The sequence below is a fragment of the Cygnus olor genome, chromosome 17, assembly GCF_009769625.2.
Source record: "Cygnus olor isolate bCygOlo1 chromosome 17, bCygOlo1.pri.v2, whole genome shotgun sequence".
Lineage (NCBI taxonomy): Eukaryota > Metazoa > Chordata > Aves > Anseriformes > Anatidae > Cygnus > Cygnus olor.
This window is the reverse complement of record NC_049185.1, coordinates 5,357,461-5,375,464: the sequence shown is the minus strand read 5'-3', so window position 1 is coordinate 5,375,464 and position 18,004 is coordinate 5,357,461. Positions and strand designations below refer to the sequence as shown.

Here is an 18,004-nt window from a genome sequence, read left to right as displayed (position 1 = left end):
GCTTCAACAGGGGCTAGAATGGCACCTGCTTCACTTGTCCCTACCTGCACCCTGTCAGGCCTTATTTTTTAGTAACTAAGCTAAATTCAAAGCAAATACCTAAATCGTTCTTACAGGCACAGTCAAGATAATTATCACAGTGAAAGAAGGTCATAGTTTCTACACAAACTTTTAAAAGCCTCTACAAAAGAAAAGTTAAATGTAGTGACAGGAAGAGCGCTGCTGTCAGGTGCGAGGGGGAAGGAAACAGCGATAATCGGCGTTACCAGAGCTGCATCTTTGTCAGTTGAGCTTCCAGAGCACAGCAGAACAGTTGGAGAACACGCACAAGGATGGAGCATGACGGCATCATTCACTCAGCATCAGTATTTTCTCCTGCTTACCTGTTGCTTTGACTCGGGAAAACTTCAGCTGGCACAGATTTACCCACGGAACAGGCCATAATACTGACACAGTAAGAACTTAAATACTCTGCCAATATCACCAAGGGTTTAAGACTAAAGACAACAAGTGATACTGTAAGTTGAGGCAAGTTTTATTTAGACTGTACAAACAGGGCACTGGAAAAAAAACAGTGGCTTGATGTTGGGACCAGTTCTATGAAATAAGTGGAGTAAGAAATTAAAAGGCACTAATCTTAAGAAAAGACACTCCATATATTCTAAGAATATAATTCATTTAATACTGTTAATTTTATAGCACAAAAAATAAAACAAGCTATGATCCCCAAAATAAACTTTAAAAGCTTACACTTTAATATTATTGCCTGAAGTTCATGGTCTTTAAGTTACATATTGTGTTTTAAAGTTTACACAGTGAAGACTGTCTCGAATACAAGGCCACCTTTCCCACTGCAATAATTGTATCCTTGTCTCAAAAAACATTTTCATTTAACAGAACAGAAAATGACAACTATACAAGAATGCTTTCACTGGTCCCAAAAGGCAGTCTATTAGGCAGGTCTCACTTTCAAATACAGGTATTGAGAAATATGCTTGAAAACTTGACTAGAAAACAAAAGGCAGCCCACTCGTTCCCAGGATGTTAATATAATATTAAAAAATTACTTTACAGGCACATGAAATGGCACAAAGAATGCTGTATTTCTCTTTACAAAAATAATGCTCAGGCTCTTCAGAGCCCCAACCCAGACAGGATATTCCCTTTTGTTTATTCTTCCCAATTTGTAAACAATCATGAATTAAATTAGCGCATATCCAGTGATGGACACTGATTAAAACAGTTTTCATTTAAACTTTCAGACTGGTCAGAGGCTCCAATGTCTATATACACACATACACAACAGGAGGAAGTCAAACAGTAAGCCTTTCATGATAGTTAACTAGTGTGGCACCTGGTGATTAAACCGGCTGCTAGTTCAAAAGCATGAACGATTTTAATGGTGCATAGATCGAAGCCGTCACTTGCAGACTCTCATGCTTCATAGTACGAATACCTGATGCCCCCAGGGAACATCTACACAGATGGGTTAGCACTCGAATTCAGGAGGCTTCATAAAGCAACAGACAGCACACATGTAAGCAAGCAACAAGCGACTGAGAATCAAAAGAGTCCTTCAAAGAAAAACACAAACTGATCAAATGCAGTCTTTATATGAAAATATTCATCTTATAGTAAAATGGCAAAGACATTTTGAAGCAAGTTTACAATCAGCTTAGGCTGGCCAGTATGCTACATTTAAACCGCATTGAACATCACCGATCCATACCGCTGCTACTGCGAGAAACACTGTTCGTCTGGGGCCCAAAACCAGGTTCACAGAAATGTACCAACTCTTGTCTTTGCATCAGATGCCACTGCACACAAATATTGCATAGTTTTGAAGGAATATAGTTTGCTTTTCTGCAGTATCAGAACATAATTGAACCTAAAACAATGCTTGTGTTCAAAGTGTATACCTTATTCAATGAGGAGATGAGTCAAGACACTTATTTTAGTGACAAAATCCAGGTTACAAGCTGTGTTCAAGATCTCAAATCTCACAGTATTTATTTACGAACTTTAACATGCAAAGGAAGAATTCTACAACCAGTTTTCTGAAGAGCTACCTGCAACTAGGTCAAGTCTGAAATAAGCTTTCTCTGCAGCAGACTGAGTCTAGTGCAGTTTCTGTATTCACATGATGACTTTCAGTAGTACAATCTATGTAGTAAACTTTAGGTGGAGTTGGGGCACAGAAGAATCACAACCTCCTTTAGTTAAGAGAGCTGCATAGCTTTTCTTTGCAAGACAACCTGTCAACGCCTATTGTCAAGAAATTCTTTCAGCACTGAACACTTCAGTCAATGCTACGCTACTTCACAGTTAATTTGGTAGTAAAATGCTCTACAAGAACTTCTAGACTGTCAGCCGCTTGATTAATACTACAGAAAATAACTAACAGATGAACCGAGTTTCTTAAAAACAACCACAGCATTTTACATCTCTTGTTGTAAATGCCATTTTTGCATTTCTTCAGTGCCTTCCATTTAAGGGTCTCATGGCACTTTCACAGGAGTGAGAACAACATTCTTTTACTAGGAAAAAGTGACACAAATCAACAAGAAAACATGCTGGAACTTAAGATGACAACTTCCATATAATATAACACTTGTAAGAAGTGGTACAGTTCTGCAGGTGTCTGAAGTTTCTCATTTTGCTACAACTGACAGCCTTCACAAGTTGAAAAATGAATGTATTGTAGCACTGCTGTTTTCCTGTCAGATATTCCTGGCTTTCTGCAGCAGGCATTTTTCTTTATGCAGGCTGTCTGAAAAGGGAGGTTTCATAGTTACAGTCTTTGCAGACACGTTATTCTGTTAATTCGGCGTTATTTTTAAAAGAGCATTCCAGTTCACCTAGAAAACACATTTAAAGAAGAAGGTAGAAGATAGCACTGTACCTAAGCTTTCATATCCTGTAAACAGGCTAAGGACTTACCCTGCATGGCATTAATTATACTCACATAGCTACAGCCACGTAGATCCCTACTTTAGGTACAGCAGTACAGCTTATGTACAGAAAAGGGGAAAAAAAGCTATACTGATAAAAGACACCTTTGTGGCCTCCTCCAGCCTGAGCATTCACTTATCTGACAGGGAATCCAGGCAGCTGACTCCAATTAACCATTTTCTAGAGGATGCTGGGAGTGGGAGGGATCTGGGGCATATATAAGCCAGAGCCAACTCCTGTGGAGGGGGTAAAAATTGTAGCATGCAGAGGGTCTGTGATACAAGGGAGTGAGGGGAGGGGAAAAAAAAAAGGCCCAAAAGAAAGAAGAAAGCAGTTTGGGAAAAGAAGCACAGTAACGCGGAGACACCCTGGAAAAAAAGGTACTGTGTTCAAGGAGTCTTAAGCAAGCTGGGGCTGGCTTAGCTAGGGAAATCTGGAGTCACAAGGGAACCTGCAGAGAAATGGGTATAAAAGGTTTATGCTTAAATAAGAGGATTCCATCAGTATTTACTAGGTTCTTCTGTCCTGGTCATTTTGTACTTCTCCATGCCGTGGTGATCTGACTTCTCTGTCTACCAAGTAACAGCTTGGTGACAAGCACTGCTGTAGCAGTAAACCAGGCTTTCAACACAGAAGAGCTGTACGTAGACCAGGCCAAAGTGTTTCCCTTTAAAGCTCGCTCACTACAGTTAGTGCTTGCAAAATCAACAGAAATGCGTTAAGTATGTCAAAAATGAGTTACGAGTATTAACCCCTCCTAAATTTCCTTATAAATAAATGCCTCAGCTTCAATGCAGCTCAATCAATGGTTATCTGTATTTAACACGCACTGTTTCAAGAAGGTCAACAACAAGCTCAAGAGTTAACAGAAACGAGCAGTTTCTAATACAACTGCTTAGAATACATAGCTTCAATTATTGTCCTTTAAAGAGACCATCATCATAAATGTACTACCTTAGGACAGGTTCACTTAAAACTAAGTCTTCTTCAGTCCTAAAATTGCATTTTTGTTGTTGCTTTTTGTTGGACAGTAACACATGAGTTGCATGTTTGATCTAAGGTTAGGACTCTTCCTACTAAGCAGGCCAGAACAAGTCCGTGGAAGTCTTAAGAAAGGTTTTCTTCCCATACTTGTCTGCCGTACACCTTACGGTTCAGTCTTCTCCAGCTTACGGCCCAATACAGTTTTAAAAGTGAAACCAAATTCTGGTTGATGCAACTACGGCATGAAGGTCAGGCAGTGACTTCGGTTGTATGTATTCCAAATGTATATTAAAAGAACTGTCAAACTGCAGCAAGCTGGAAAACGGGCAATGCTAGCAATGTGCCATTTAGTCATTCCACCTCAAACAACGCTAATGATAGCCAGGAAAATGAAGCAGCAGTGTAAGTCGGGTAGAGGGAATCATTCATTCTCATCTGGGTTTTGAGGGTCGAATATTTTGACATGCGTGAATGGGAAAAGCCCTTTTCGACCGTTGACTTCTCCTTCCCACTGGCCGTTTATATTCATCCTTGTAACCTTCACAATATCTCCAACCTGCAGAATTAAAAAAAAAAAGTTATTACACATGAGAATCTTACCTCATATACAATCAAATGAAGAACAATAAATACAACCCCATCATTTAAAAAGAAAATTGACATAAGCTTCAAAGGGAAAGAAAAGTTACTACTCAACTAAAACACAGACACCATTGCTAAACGTGATGTCTGCATTTGCTTTGAAAATTTGAACTAATGATATACTTACGTATTGCAATAAATTACTGGACCACGCCTTTTCCTGTAGGAAAGCTTACTTCATGCAGCCATATATTTAGCTTAGACGTAAACTGACATCACTAAAGCTACCATAAATAATGAGATACAACATCCATTCAAAATAGCACAGCCCTCACTGGATTTAGCATCAGCATGCTTATTTCAAAGGAAACTTAGCTTTTCAAAGAATGATTCCTGTGGCAGAGAAACCACTATGTGAAGTTCTACTACTGACTACCACAGCCTAAGAAACTTGTGTAGTTTTCTAAAACAATGATACACTTCTCAAATGCTTTTTAATAAGCATTAGATATACAGATAGTAGCTTTATCTGTTGCTTTCACCTCCACTTCCCATCAAAGAATTTGGAACAGGAACAACAATGCGTCAGGCCTTTCCTATCATAACTTTTTCTTCTATTTAGTAGTGAAAGAACAGAAAAGCTATAACACAAAAAAAAACCCATCAGCCCAAATTATAAATTATACTTTATCACTGTTCAGTGCTTGTATTTAACCTGAATTAGGATAATTTACAAAGCAAAATATCCAACATGACAAACAGCCTTCGAGACTGACTAAACAGTCATTTCTCCCTCAAACACTTCAGAATAGCTGAACCCGTAGCCTGTTGCAGCAGCCCTCGAACTACACCTCCCTTCCTGTTTACTTAATTGCATCTATGTGGTAACTATAGTAAATATTAGAAAAGTGACATTAGCAGCTAATAACTAACTTCACAAGGTAGAACGTGCCTATGCCTAACGGCCAGCAGTTCATGAGCTTCCTCCCCAAATGAGGTCCAAGCAATTTGTAGCTGGGTTTCAGATTACCAAACTACTTCTGCAAAATCCAAAAGGAAACTAGCTTTGATCTTGAAGGAAAAAATGGATTTTATTCTTGACATAGTGTATATATAACAACTTGTCCAAGCTATCTAAATAGCATTAACATTTACAACTGATGCAGATAGTTCAAGGGCCTCGGCAAAGGACCTTAGATTAAAAAGTTTCAGATAAGATGTGTATGTTTTCCAAAAAGGAAAAAAGCTGAGTTTACAAAATATCTTGCAGAAAACACATCACCAGATGATCCAAAGCCTGTTTAAACCAGTTACTATTACTTCAGTAGATATTTTTGATGACCACTCTGAAGCATTCAGAAACCTTGAGTGAAGCGTAAGATATAACCATAAACTCACTCAGTGTTACATCTCTTAAAATTTCTCAAACGTTGAAACTCTTTCCAGATATTTAACCTTGATGTGTATTAGAATGAAGTTGGACATTTACTCAAAATGTGGAGTTCTGTTCCTGCCCCAAATCCTCCCTCACCCCACGTTTCTCACTACTTAGAGCTTTCCCCTTCCCCTTTCCCATCTGGAAGTTCAAGACTCATGCTTGAGACAACTTTAATCCTGTGCTTTCAAGAGAGGAGAAAGTCCTCTGATCCCCATGCAGTTTTGGGATATAACTGAGACTCCCTTAAACTGTCAACTTTATGCATGCTGCTCATAAATTCAAACATGAAGCCGGCATATCCTACTGAGTAGTTATACACCGCCCAGGTCATTTAGCACACACAGATAGCATTAATTTGACTGGCTTTCCTCTCTTGGTGGACTACTGCAGCATGCTTCATGTTTTTTTGACAAAAAGCACAATTTGTCTGACTTCTCATTATATGGAAAGTCTAGAGAAAGCTTTAAATAGCAACAAGATGATTCAAACAGGAACCTAACAAAAGTCTCTTTAGGAAAAGGCTGATAACATCTATAAATAGTCAGTGTTGCACTGCTAGATTTAAAATAACCCTCGAAGACAGATTCAAGTTCCAGGTTTTAGACTCAAAATCATGAAGGCACATCTGACACCGCAACAGTTAAAACCCAATAGGAAACTGCATTTGCCCCACACCACGCAAACAATCCATTTGGAAACACTTCAATCTTATTCCTGGGATGAGGAGGGGAATCAGTAGTACACAGAATCAAACACATGGACTTTTTTTTGTCTGACAACTTAATTCTGGACACATGCTGTAGAGATCAACCCAAAATTAATTCAGAAGCTCTAGAAAAACATCCTTCAGTTTGATTCTGATTTCTACAGCTTGAATAGGTTGGAAGTCTTACTTCAGTTGAGCAAAAAAATAACATAAAATGACAATTTAAGTACCACCTTGCAAAAAAAAACGCCGTGCAGACTAACAATGCAAAGTGTTTTTTAGACTGCTGGGCAGGTAAAACTGCTACAAATCAGTAGCTTCTGTTAAAGAGTGGTAGGTGGGGAAAGCTTCTCAGAAAACATTCTCATATACCAAGGACTTGAATAGTAGAGTGATTTGCAATAAACAGATCTCTTTTTTTTAAAGGAAAGCTGCCGAATATCCCCTCGTGCTATATTACTTACACAAAATGCAGTTGCCTTGAGAAAATTAAATAGCATCCTGAAACAAGATTTTTGGGGAAGGAATCTTGATGTCATGACAGAATCATTCTTGGATTTCATAAAGACCCTTTTTGAGAGCATCTCTAGAATCTGGTCAAGTAGTCTCTCTGGACATCCCTCCCAAGTATTAACTGAAAGCAGTATTTGGTAAATTCTCTTTAAAGCCTGTCAGCTGAGGTGTGATCTCCCACTAAAATTATTTAACATGCTATTGTTTTCAGAGAATATTTTGGGCTAGTCAGAAGGATTGTCTTATGATTAGGCACAGGACAAAGTCAGGAGACCTGGTTCTATTCTCATTTCTGCCACAAACTTCCTGTATGATTCTGGACAGCTCATGGGCCCTTATCTATAAATTAGGATAACGCTTCCTTAGTCTCAGCATCTCTCAGACAAGTAACTCACTTGCAAAGCATGCCAGCATCACTAGATGGAAGTAGCACCTACTGAAGTGAGTAATACTTCTGAAATGCAGCCATTTGGTTCCACCCAAATGATAAAATCAGAGCGTATTTTAGATAGCATCCTTTCATTATGTCCCTGTTACAGCACGAATTCAAAGCCCCAGGGAAATGCAAGTTGTGGAACATGCCAGTCAGAAAGGCTACTTCATTCACTCCAGACTCTTCCGTACCTGTCTTCTACCTGAAGCTGATTCATACACTGCACAAGGTTCCTGCATGCCATTTGAGTCACACAGTCCATTAATTCAGCATGTTTTAGAGATATTACATCAAAGAAGTTACCTGATAACCCACTGTCCCCCAAAATGTATAAAACTAACCAAAAGAGGCAGAATTCAGTTGCACTCCAAGGAGAATGAAGCGATACTTTCAAGGAGCTGGTGCTCTAGGTATTAGAAGATTCTAGAAACCAAATGGCTGATAGCATGCCTTTATTACCCTGATCTTGATGCTGTGTGCCGGAACAATAACAGCTGATGCCTTAAGTCATTTTGACCTGAGGAGAGACCTTTGACCATTCTTGAGATGTGAAAGCAGGTCGAATGGCAGTGCAGAAGTGTTGAAACCCCAGATACAATTAACCTAGCCTCACCTAGGAAGAGTGCCGCAGTGTGAACCTCAAGTAGAGTTAGGACAATTGCCAGAGCTGGGGTTAGAGCACCACAACAAGGTGCAGTTTTCATTAAATCATGATAGCCTGTCCCCATCTGCTAAGCATGCTTGCATGACAGTCCAGAATCCAGAGAGCTCAGAATTCCCATAAACAGTCACTCTTGAGCCACACTAAATCTCATTTTAGCACAGGAACTTGTCTAGATTATCCCCATCGCTTTCAGTTTCATCTGAAAATAAACTCTGCAAACGATTTGGAGGGTGAACATGTGTTAAATTGCGAGGCACTGACTGTTGAACTGATGGGAACAATAAAGAATTTGGACTGGAAAAGGATGCCCCAAAGGCTAAGAATGCACACAGCCTCCAATGTAATTGGCAGCTGCATTTTCAAAGGTAGCGTACTGAAAAGTTTCTGTGTATCAGCAGATACACAAATCCTGCCACCAACATCACTTTCAATTCAATGGTTCTCCGAGCTAAAGCTCTGTGATCAACACTTAAAACCTAGAACCTATACTTGTGTAGTTAAAGCCAAATATTTATTTTGTCAGATGCACTTTAATGTTTAAAACAGCAATAGTGAATTTCCTTGACTTAAGAAAAGCACAATGCTTGTTGCCTAGTGAAAATAGCAACCTAATTTCCTAATTAAGAAAGTTCTACTACTAGCACATCTTGCCCTACTTGTCTCAACTCTACTTTAAAGAGAAGAAAGTTAACTGTAACCTAATTGCAACAAGCTCAAGAGACACATTATGTCAGTTATATAACTATGGGGAACAGGTATTTATTTCACCAAAACATTTCAGTGAAACATTAACTCTCTGATAGCAAATGGATACATCTATGTGTTTGATATGTCACACACAAATAAGCTACTTAACACTATAATGTTGGCACAGGTCTGGGGAAAAAAAATCACTTACAAAAAAAAGCTATAAAAATATAATGAAGCTCTGTATATAGAAAACCTTAAGATTCCCTAACACTGTCATTTCAGATTTGGATGTGAACTCTAGAACTACCACTGCCTTCAAAATGGTCTGCGATACTACAATGCTTGCAATATATTTAAGAACCATTATTTAAACACATGGCGTATTTAAAACATCCTTAAGTTATTCCACTCCATTTTATAAGGGAATTTGTAGTTCACAACCTGAGCCAACCTTCAAACAGCTCACCAGTTTTTAAGGGAATTACCTACCATTAGTTTACCTACTCACCAGGCTAGGCATGAAGAACTCTGTTGTGTAGATATTAGCAATTAATCAGCTTATTGGATCCAAGCAAAAAGCCCAAATACCAACAGATAAACTCCTTTTTAAGGTAAAATGCAGCAGGTCTTAGGCTGCTGGGCACTGCATAGGCAGGTTTCAGATGAGGCTTCATTAGCATGCTGTCATTAGCAGGCTGGCTGTAGAACTCCAAGTTATTAATGCTGAGAAACTCTAAGGTAGACTTTGCTGTTTTGTACCTCAGCAACAGTGCCAACAGTCCCTGCTCTTACAGAACGCATTGCCGTGCAGTGCTGGTTTGTGTAACCTTTGAACACAGGGCTGTCCTCCTCATTTTCCCACGGAAAATCAGGGGTGAAGAGGAGCAGTACATAGTCCCGTAACGTAGAGTTCTAGTTCCCATAAACGCAGGACACTGCATCCCTGTCCTTCGTATTTCTTCCTCTAGAACACCAGAAAGGAAGGAAACTGCCTCTTGGCTGAAAGCATACAACTAGAGGAACAGATCTGGGCTGATGATTTTTTTTTTTGTGCGCGCAGTATTCTTGAAAACACTACACAGAGTAGTAATCAAAATTAGTAAAGTTGCAGTGAGAAACTGCAGACGTCAATCATCTCGCTAAAAAGCATTAAATCTGAACCGCCAGTGTAATTAACTGAACTGACCACAGTAATATGTGAATCTTTGACATACAATAAACTTATCATAGGCTTTACTAATTGTTCACTGCTGCAGTGGAATGCACAAAACTATATGCACAGTAACTGTATGTTTGGGGATAACAGCAATACCTAAAATTGGTATTTTAGCTTGTAAAGCACATTGCTAATGTCTTATTTTAAAGAATAAAAATAGAGCATATAATGCAACAGGACCAAATCCCCATTTGGATGTTAGTCACTCCAGGAATATAAATATGAATGCTGAACAATTTTAGCCCAGTAAGGTCCACGTTGTACCAAATGCCATGCTACCTACCTAGTATCCTTACAGGAAATGTATTGCAGACACTCTCAAACTTTCTTGCCCTTAAACTGTCACACTTTAAATACTACTTCAAAGTTAAGCACTCCATCATTATCTAACCAACTAGATCTTGACAAGGATTTTCACTAGAACATTCATTTTACAAGTTTAAAAAAAAAAACATTTCTCACATGAAAAATGTAATTACTTTCCTTAAAACCAGGTTTCTTCTCAGTAACAGTCTATGAATATTTATCCTCTCTGACAGCTTAGGTAAACAATAGTGTGCAACAGACAAACTGGACCTGAAAGCAGACAGCTTGTCCCATTTTCAAGCTGAACCCTGCAAAATGACATCCCTGCACTTAAAAGGAGCTGAGCAGGTTACCACTCAATAGCTGTATTTACTCCTGATGGTGTTCTGGTTCTTGTAAGTAGTGTCTGCGTGCTGATCACATAAAGCTCCAGCCGGCAAGCAGGTATTTTGCTTTCATACTTTTATCAGTTTAAATGAGATTACACACAATCAGTAGCTGTACAATTATAGGAACAATTATCAGTACAAGCTGAACCCTGATTGAGAATACACCTGTACTGAGGCAGAACACTGTACAATACTATTACTCTGAAAGAACACCATTAGCTTTCTTCCCCCAAACACCCTCATAACCCATCCTTTCCCTACCATTAGCTGCCTTCTGTGCTCTTACCAAACAGAAGCTTCTAGTCTAAACGAACCCTATTATTTTCAAGAATGTTGAACTATGACCTCGAGTGGTTCAGATTATTTAGTGACAAGCAAAGCCCTGACAAGGTTGGGATTAATACATCAGAGCCCAGCAGGTGTTAGGCAAGCTGAAGGAAGATAATGAAAAGAAGCTGGAATTTTCTTTAAGGATAGCACACATGACAAAAATGTTGCTATAATGAGGTTGTTAATGTTCCCTGTGCATGGAAGGAGAAGCTGTAACCACCAATTTTAAGGAAAATGTAGATCAATTCCCAGAATTCTACTTCTGAATCCTCTGGAGAAGCCACAGTGTGACTAAGGTGAACCTGTGAAAAAATAGACTGCATAGGAAGACAAAATATACCAGGGGTGGGAGACACAAAGACATGAAGCCATAAGCAATTGGAGATCAGTGGAACAGAAGAATATTTCAAACAAAATTTCAGCAACTTGAAGGTTCCAAAGAATTCTGACCTATATGTTGGTCAGAAAATTAATCCTACCACTATATTCTGGCAGCTAAAATGACAGAATTAACTAGGTCACTAAACAGCAAATCAGAAAAATCTATTTGAGAGCCATCCTTCCAAGCAGTTCTGCTACCCTGCAGCAAAGCAAGCTCCCTGAAGTAATTCCACGACACCCTGATAACAACAACATCAATTGCTTGCCTTGCTCTGTTTTCAGAAGCATGAATAGTTTTGGCAGGAATCTACTGTACGGTACAGCTGGCAGTGAATTTACATTTCTTCCTATGATAATTTTCACACCCTGTTCATGAATAACAAGCAACTAGCTTTCCTAAAACTTAAGGAAAATCCAGTGATACATATTTAATTTCTAACACTCTGAGAGTAATCACCTGTAGAAATTTTACAAGAGGAAAAAGCCTTAAGGTAACTTTTATTAGCGACTTCCAATTATTCATAAAACCTTAGTCTAAGTATCAGCTATAGCTAACAGCTTCAACTTGCAAACTAACTGAGCAAGAGCAACAGGCAAAGTTCAAAAGTATTTTTAAAACCACTATTTTACTTGCTAAAATGCTGTTGCTTCCTTTGCTTGTTTCCTTTCATTTGCTCCTTGAAGTATTTTACCACATTCAAATTTCATCACTCAGAATAACAACCAATAGCACTGCTTCCAGGTGAGACATTTCTGAAGCATGAGTTAGCTAGCTTTCAGTATAGTCAAAGCATACTAGTAAGAGTGTCTGTATTCTAGATATAGATTTAAAAACTTCTTTCATTCCATCATTTATGCTAATTTAATTATAATTGTAACATGAATTCTTTACCATTTAAAGAATAAGGTTCTAAAACCTTTAAGACATCCCTAATAAAATGAAAATAAAAAGTGTTTTGGCAAGCACAGGAACTTATTAAAAGCTCAACACAAGGTTAGAGGCTACACTACAGTCTTTCATCTTATAAATAAACACAACCTTCCCCTCCCCTCTTAGGTCTTAAGACCATTTCTCAAATTCCAATTTTCAAAAAAAGATCTAGAGTCCTTCGGAAGACTCTTCCACTTGTTTGTATTTCTGATGTGCCCAGACATGAGCTCTCAACACTAGTGTACTTCATGCTACAGTTGAGGATCAAAAAAAAAATAAAAATCTGTTCATAAGCAATCTTTACCTTTCTCTGAAGGATGCTACTGCCAGTTCTCAACCGGGAATACTGCAACAATTAAACACCCCTTTCCTTCCCCAAGATTAGGTGGAGAAGCAGTCATCCCCCCTAGCACTTACTCCCATAGCAGGATGTATACATTCTACTAGTCTTGAGCGTATTTGCACTGTTGCAGAGGCAAGAAAACAGTACATTAAGTATAGGTTCTGACATAACTTAGTCACTTTTCTCAAAGGAAGTGGTATAGATGAAGCAATTCTTGTAATCTTCCTTCAGAACCTAACAGAACTTCTCAGTCCCTCGACGCAGCTGAGCAAACTCCATATGAAGTCATACGTGCCAACTTTGCCAGTAACAATTTTTATTTTCTTATTCTACAAAACCATTGAACAACTGTAGGACTTAAAAGGAAAATAAACTTACCTCTAATGCCAGTGCAGTCTTGTCATAAGCACAGGGTACTCTCTTTTGGATAGCTTTGGCATAGACTGGTCCATTCTGTGTCGACGGCAGAGGATTGATCACTGCTCCCGGTGTACTGGATACCGAGGGAAGGGGACTTGTGGTCTGAGGCTGAGCGTAAGCATGGGCAGGTTCTGGAATACCGTAGCTGTTGGAATTCCTGTTTCCATGCTTCCCATGAGATCTGACTAGCTTTTCTACATAAGGAACAGGAATCATCCCAATCCGACCATCCTTGTTTCTGGCACTCCACCACTGTTCTTCTGGCTTCTCTACAATTGCCAGTATTTCACCCTTTTTAAATGGAAGATCCTCAGCATCATTGCCAGGAAAGTCATACAGAGTCCGTACGTATTCCAAATTTTCTTCTGCAGTGGACATAGGGGCAGTTCCAGATCCTGTTGGTGGACTTGGATACCTAAGTTTAAAAAAGTTGGTATTATCAATAGCTATTCCATAGCTATCGTTCTGTATTTCCAAAGCCAACCACCACTTTTACGCTAGGACCACCAAATGAAGAACTACCTACGTTCACCCTTATAACAAAAGTATTAGCTTGGTAACACTGGGAAGTGTTTAACAAGTTTAACTCATGCTCTCAAGCAATTACCTAAATACCCATGTTATTTTCCCCAGAAATCCAATAAAAAACTATCGAGGATGCAAAAATTGGGAGAAATAATGCAAAATCTTATCTATTGGTTTACTTTTTTTGGATTGTTTTGAAGATGTTAGGGTAGAATAAAATGATTTCTATAGCTTAAGTGACATGAGGCCACGATACTTAAAAGTAAACGAAAAAGATTTGGGTGTCTTGGGGTGAGGAGGGGAAGGGCTCTCAGAGAGCTAACTAATCCTCTTCAGTTCATCACATTCACATTTTTAACCTCAGCATCCACTTCCCTCAAGAATTCAGTAACTCTAAGTGCCAGACTTGAGGGAGCATAGTGGAAAAAGAGAAAAAAAGTAAGAGGAGGATATGATAAACTCTCAAGTCTTTCTCATTCTATAGGCAGTAGAGCATCTTTGTACCAGAAAGCTGCTGTTTATAGGTTATAGGTAGGATTTTGGGGACAGTCAGTCTTGTTAATACTGAAAACTGCTTTGTTTGAGAAAAGAGAGGCAGATCCCTATGTTTTTAGGAGACAATACTCTTGTTCTTCTTTTTGGAAAGTAATATAGAATAATCTCCCTAATCTTATTGTTACAACTTCAGCTCTCGAAGCGTTGTTAGATTATAACAAAGCTTATTACTGCTTCAAAGTACTCATCTTTACTGGGTATTTAAATCTAATAGCCTGCAGTGATATCTTCACAGAAGAAAACATGAAATACTAACACCCACTGCTAAGAACAGAGTAAGAAGCAAAAAAGCTTGCCATCTAGAAATATTCCTTTGCCTTATTAACCACATTACTACCTTTAATTTATTCACATTGCTTATTATTTTGCCCATCATCTGTCCAGTACATTTTATTCTGTCATAGCATAAGAATGTTCATCAAATGAGACTCTTTTACTGCAGACTATTTTCACCATAACCTTTATACACCTTCTTTCAAAACAGCTGTCAGAAATCTTACAGTATTGGGCCATAGCAGATACTTGCTATTGATACAAAAACAAATAGCTTAAAACAGGTTTCAACTGTCTTACAAGTTTAAAATATCATCCCCTAGAGCTAAAAGTGGTGGTGTACAGCAATATACAAGAAACTACTTAATTCTACCACAAAAAAACATCCCTTCATACTATATATACTTAATGAAATTAAAAGAATCAACAGCCTTCACAAGTACCTGTGATGCTCCTCTGAAAATGCCCACTTTTAAAGAAAAATGACAGCTAGCTGACACAAATGCCTGTCTACCCCTATTCTAAATCTAGTCCATTAATTTAAAAATAATGATCTGGGAATGCTGCCCCTCATTCTCCCTCTTGCATTAGGAAGTTCCCTTTAAACAGAAATTCAAACCACCAACCATGTCATTGATTTTTCAAAAAGTTTAGAACAAAAATTATGCTAGAAGGAAAACCACCTATTCAACCCCATTTGTAGCTTTCTTTATACATTAAAAAAAGTATGTCAGTACATAGTATGCTTGGGGTCCCATCTGTTTCTGTATGCTGAGAGAAAAACCAAGGGCTGTACTGAATCAAAACCTTGAAAATGAGGTGGCATGTTTGTGATGTCATGAAAACATTCACGAAATGTTTCATGCAAGATTCTACACGAACACCAAGACAGCAAGTGGAATCAGCTAAGTCTGTGTCCTGATAAAGCCCAGAAAGTCATTGCCATACGTGACTGAGAACAAGCTTTTACTTTCAGAAAGGCACAGCAGTATGCAGGTTAACGAGAACAGAGGTGAGCATAAAAATTGCTGCAGATTTGACATTTTTCATCCAAACCATCCTTAAGTTTAAACATGCACAAAATCCTGGGCAGCTCCGTTTAAGTGTTCCTGCACCTGTGAAAGGTGAGTGAATTTTTCACCTATCCACTTCTTTAGCCACAGCACAACCACTACCCTGAAGATGTCTTAGCAGCTTTATGAGTTCTTGAAGCTGGTGCTTTGTCACATTCCTCCCACCACCTTTACAGGAAGACTCCTGATCACGTGTGTGGTCAAAATTCAGTTTGACAACTTACTGTCAACCTTTGACAAGTTACTGACAGTGATTAAGAACTGGACTATGCCAAGATTAAAGTGTGGTTATAAAACTCAAAGTTATTTTTCCACCAAATAACTTGTCAATCTGAAAAAAAAAAAACTTAAACTGCAGAATTTAGAAGTGAACCTTTTTTTTTTTTTTTACCATGTTATTTTTCTAGCTTTTATTTTCATTTCATTCTATTCAGGAAGCCCCAAAGATAAAAACAAATATGTTCTAGACTTATCAATAAGCTGTTTAGTGATGCAAGCTGCAGGTATGTCCCCTGTTGGGCTCAGGACAAAGAATGATCTCATAGTCAAGTCACATTTTCCCATCCTCCTAGAAGAGCAATTCTCAGTGTAGTATATGGAGATACAAAGAGTGCCATAACCAAACCGAGACACATGTTTTTACATTTTTTGGGGAGAATGTCACTCTAGAAGCTTGGGAAACGCTGTCCTAAAATGCATTAAAACTCAGTTAACAGGGTGAAGCAGCCTAATCACAAAGGTGTGTCATTGTGGATGCAGGGCCAGAGAGCAACTTAAGCTCAGAGGCTGGTACTTCAATCACCAAGGGGAAGATTTTTGAACCAGCTTCTCAACCTTCCTGGGAACAGGACAATACCAGAAGGTTGATACAAAGCAAGACCACGCCCTCTCGCAAGGCAATTACAGTGATAGGGATGTACACACTACCTTTGCATCCATCTATACGAAGTGCAAGGCCAGGCCCCACAAACCATCTGGACAATGATGACCAAAAGAGCAACCCATAATGGTCATCCTGATCCAGAGCGCTGAGGACCGCTGTTAGGAAGGGTTCCAAAGGAGGGCCACAGGGAAAGGCTTCCTTGCTACGTGCAGCACGGCCCTACCTCCAGCGTTAGGATGCTGGGGCTGAGCCCCCCGCCTCGCAGCACCACGAGCAGAGCTGGCGGTGGGAGTGGCAACGGGAGGGTGGCACTCACCTGGGCGCAGGCTCGATGAGGGTGGTGGTGTCCAGGTAGTGGATCTTGTAGAACTCCAGCAGGGCGGGCAGGTGGTCGAACTCCTGGTCGCCGATCTTAAAGCGGCGGTTGGGCAAGGAGTTAATGATGTAGTGGGAAACCCGGGAGTTCTCGGACACCGAGAGCACGTAGTCCCCGGGGCAGGTGGACGAGTCCCGCACCAGGAACATGCCGTGCCGCTGCCCCTGCAACCGCGTCTGCGCCTCCGCCCGGGACACCGGGCCCACGTACCAGCTGGAGCGGTCCGACGAATCGAAACGGGCGGCGGAGGACATGGCTCCGGGCGGGGAAGGGTGAGGGAGAGAGGGAGGAAGGTGACGAGCCCGAAGGCCCAGGAGGAGGAGGAGAGCCGGGGAAGGGAAGGGCCGGGCGGGGAGGCCCGGCAGGCGGAGCGGGGCTGGGGGCTAGGAGGAAGAGGCGAGCGCCCGGCCCAGCAGCGAGGAAGCCCGGGGGGGAAAGGAGCGGAGGGATGCGGCAGGAGGAAGCCCCGAAGAGCGGCTGGGCTGGGGCCGGCCGGAGGCGGCGGTCAGAGCCCCCGAGTCTCCCTCAGCGGCGGGGCGTGCGGGGCATCCTTCCCGCCTCTCCCTCAGGCCTGCGGCGGGCCCGGGCGGGCGGGTGGCGAAGAGCAGCGGCGGCCGGCAAGGGATAAAGCGGCGAGGGCGGCCGGCCGGCTGCGGTACCGGCTGGGGGAAGGGAAGGGAAGGAGGGAGGGCTCGGCCGGCCGAGAGCGGAGCTTGGGGGTGGGCTCCGTGTCCCGGCGCTCGGTGCCGTTCCGTTCCCTCCCCTCACGGAGCCGAGCACCAAAATGGCGGCGGCGCCGGGCGCTGGGAGCCCGCCGGAGACACCGCCCCGCGCAGGCGCCTCGCGCCCGCCTGAGGGGAGCGCGGCGGGGGAGGGGTGGCGCCGCTGAGGGAGGCGGCCCTGGTGGTTGTGAAGGGCTGCGCGCCTCGGTCCCCTCCCAGGCTAAAGGCGGTCAAACAAGCCCCTGGCGCAGTAACGGGGGTCCCCACTGCAAGTGTGTGTGGTGGTGGGGTAATATGTGCGTGAAGGGGGGGCAAGATG

The 18,004-nt window shown here is 41.0% G+C and overlaps 1 protein-coding gene across 1 annotated transcript; it reads right to left on the bottom strand.

Annotated features, from left to right (window-relative positions):
* Window positions 1-517: 517 nt before the first annotated feature.
* CRKL (CRK like proto-oncogene, adaptor protein) lies at window positions 518-17,811 on the bottom strand. Its single transcript, XM_040577700.1, has 3 exons — window positions 16,904-17,811; window positions 13,237-13,693; window positions 518-4,492 (listed from the first exon to the last, which is right to left on the bottom strand). The coding sequence occupies exons 1-3, from the start codon at window positions 17,215-17,217 to the stop codon at window positions 4,358-4,360; spliced, it is 906 nt and encodes a 301-aa protein (XP_040433634.1). The 5' UTR covers window positions 17,218-17,811; the 3' UTR covers window positions 518-4,357.
* Window positions 17,812-18,004: the final 193 nt, after the last annotated feature.

Excerpts from the sequence above, each read along its gene's own strand:
- CRKL (XM_040577700.1), bottom strand. The coding sequence starts at position 17,217 with ATGTCCTCCGCCGCCCGTTTCGATTCGTCGGACCGCTCCAGCTGGTAC. Across the intron at positions 13,694-16,903 it reads CTCATCGAGCCTGCGCCCAG|GTATCCAAGTCCACCAACAG; the intron begins GTGAGTGCCACC and ends TTTTAAACTTAG. Across the intron at positions 4,493-13,236 it reads AGACTGCACTGGCATTAGAG|GTTGGAGATATTGTGAAGGT; the intron begins GTAAGTTTATTT and ends TTAATTCTGCAG.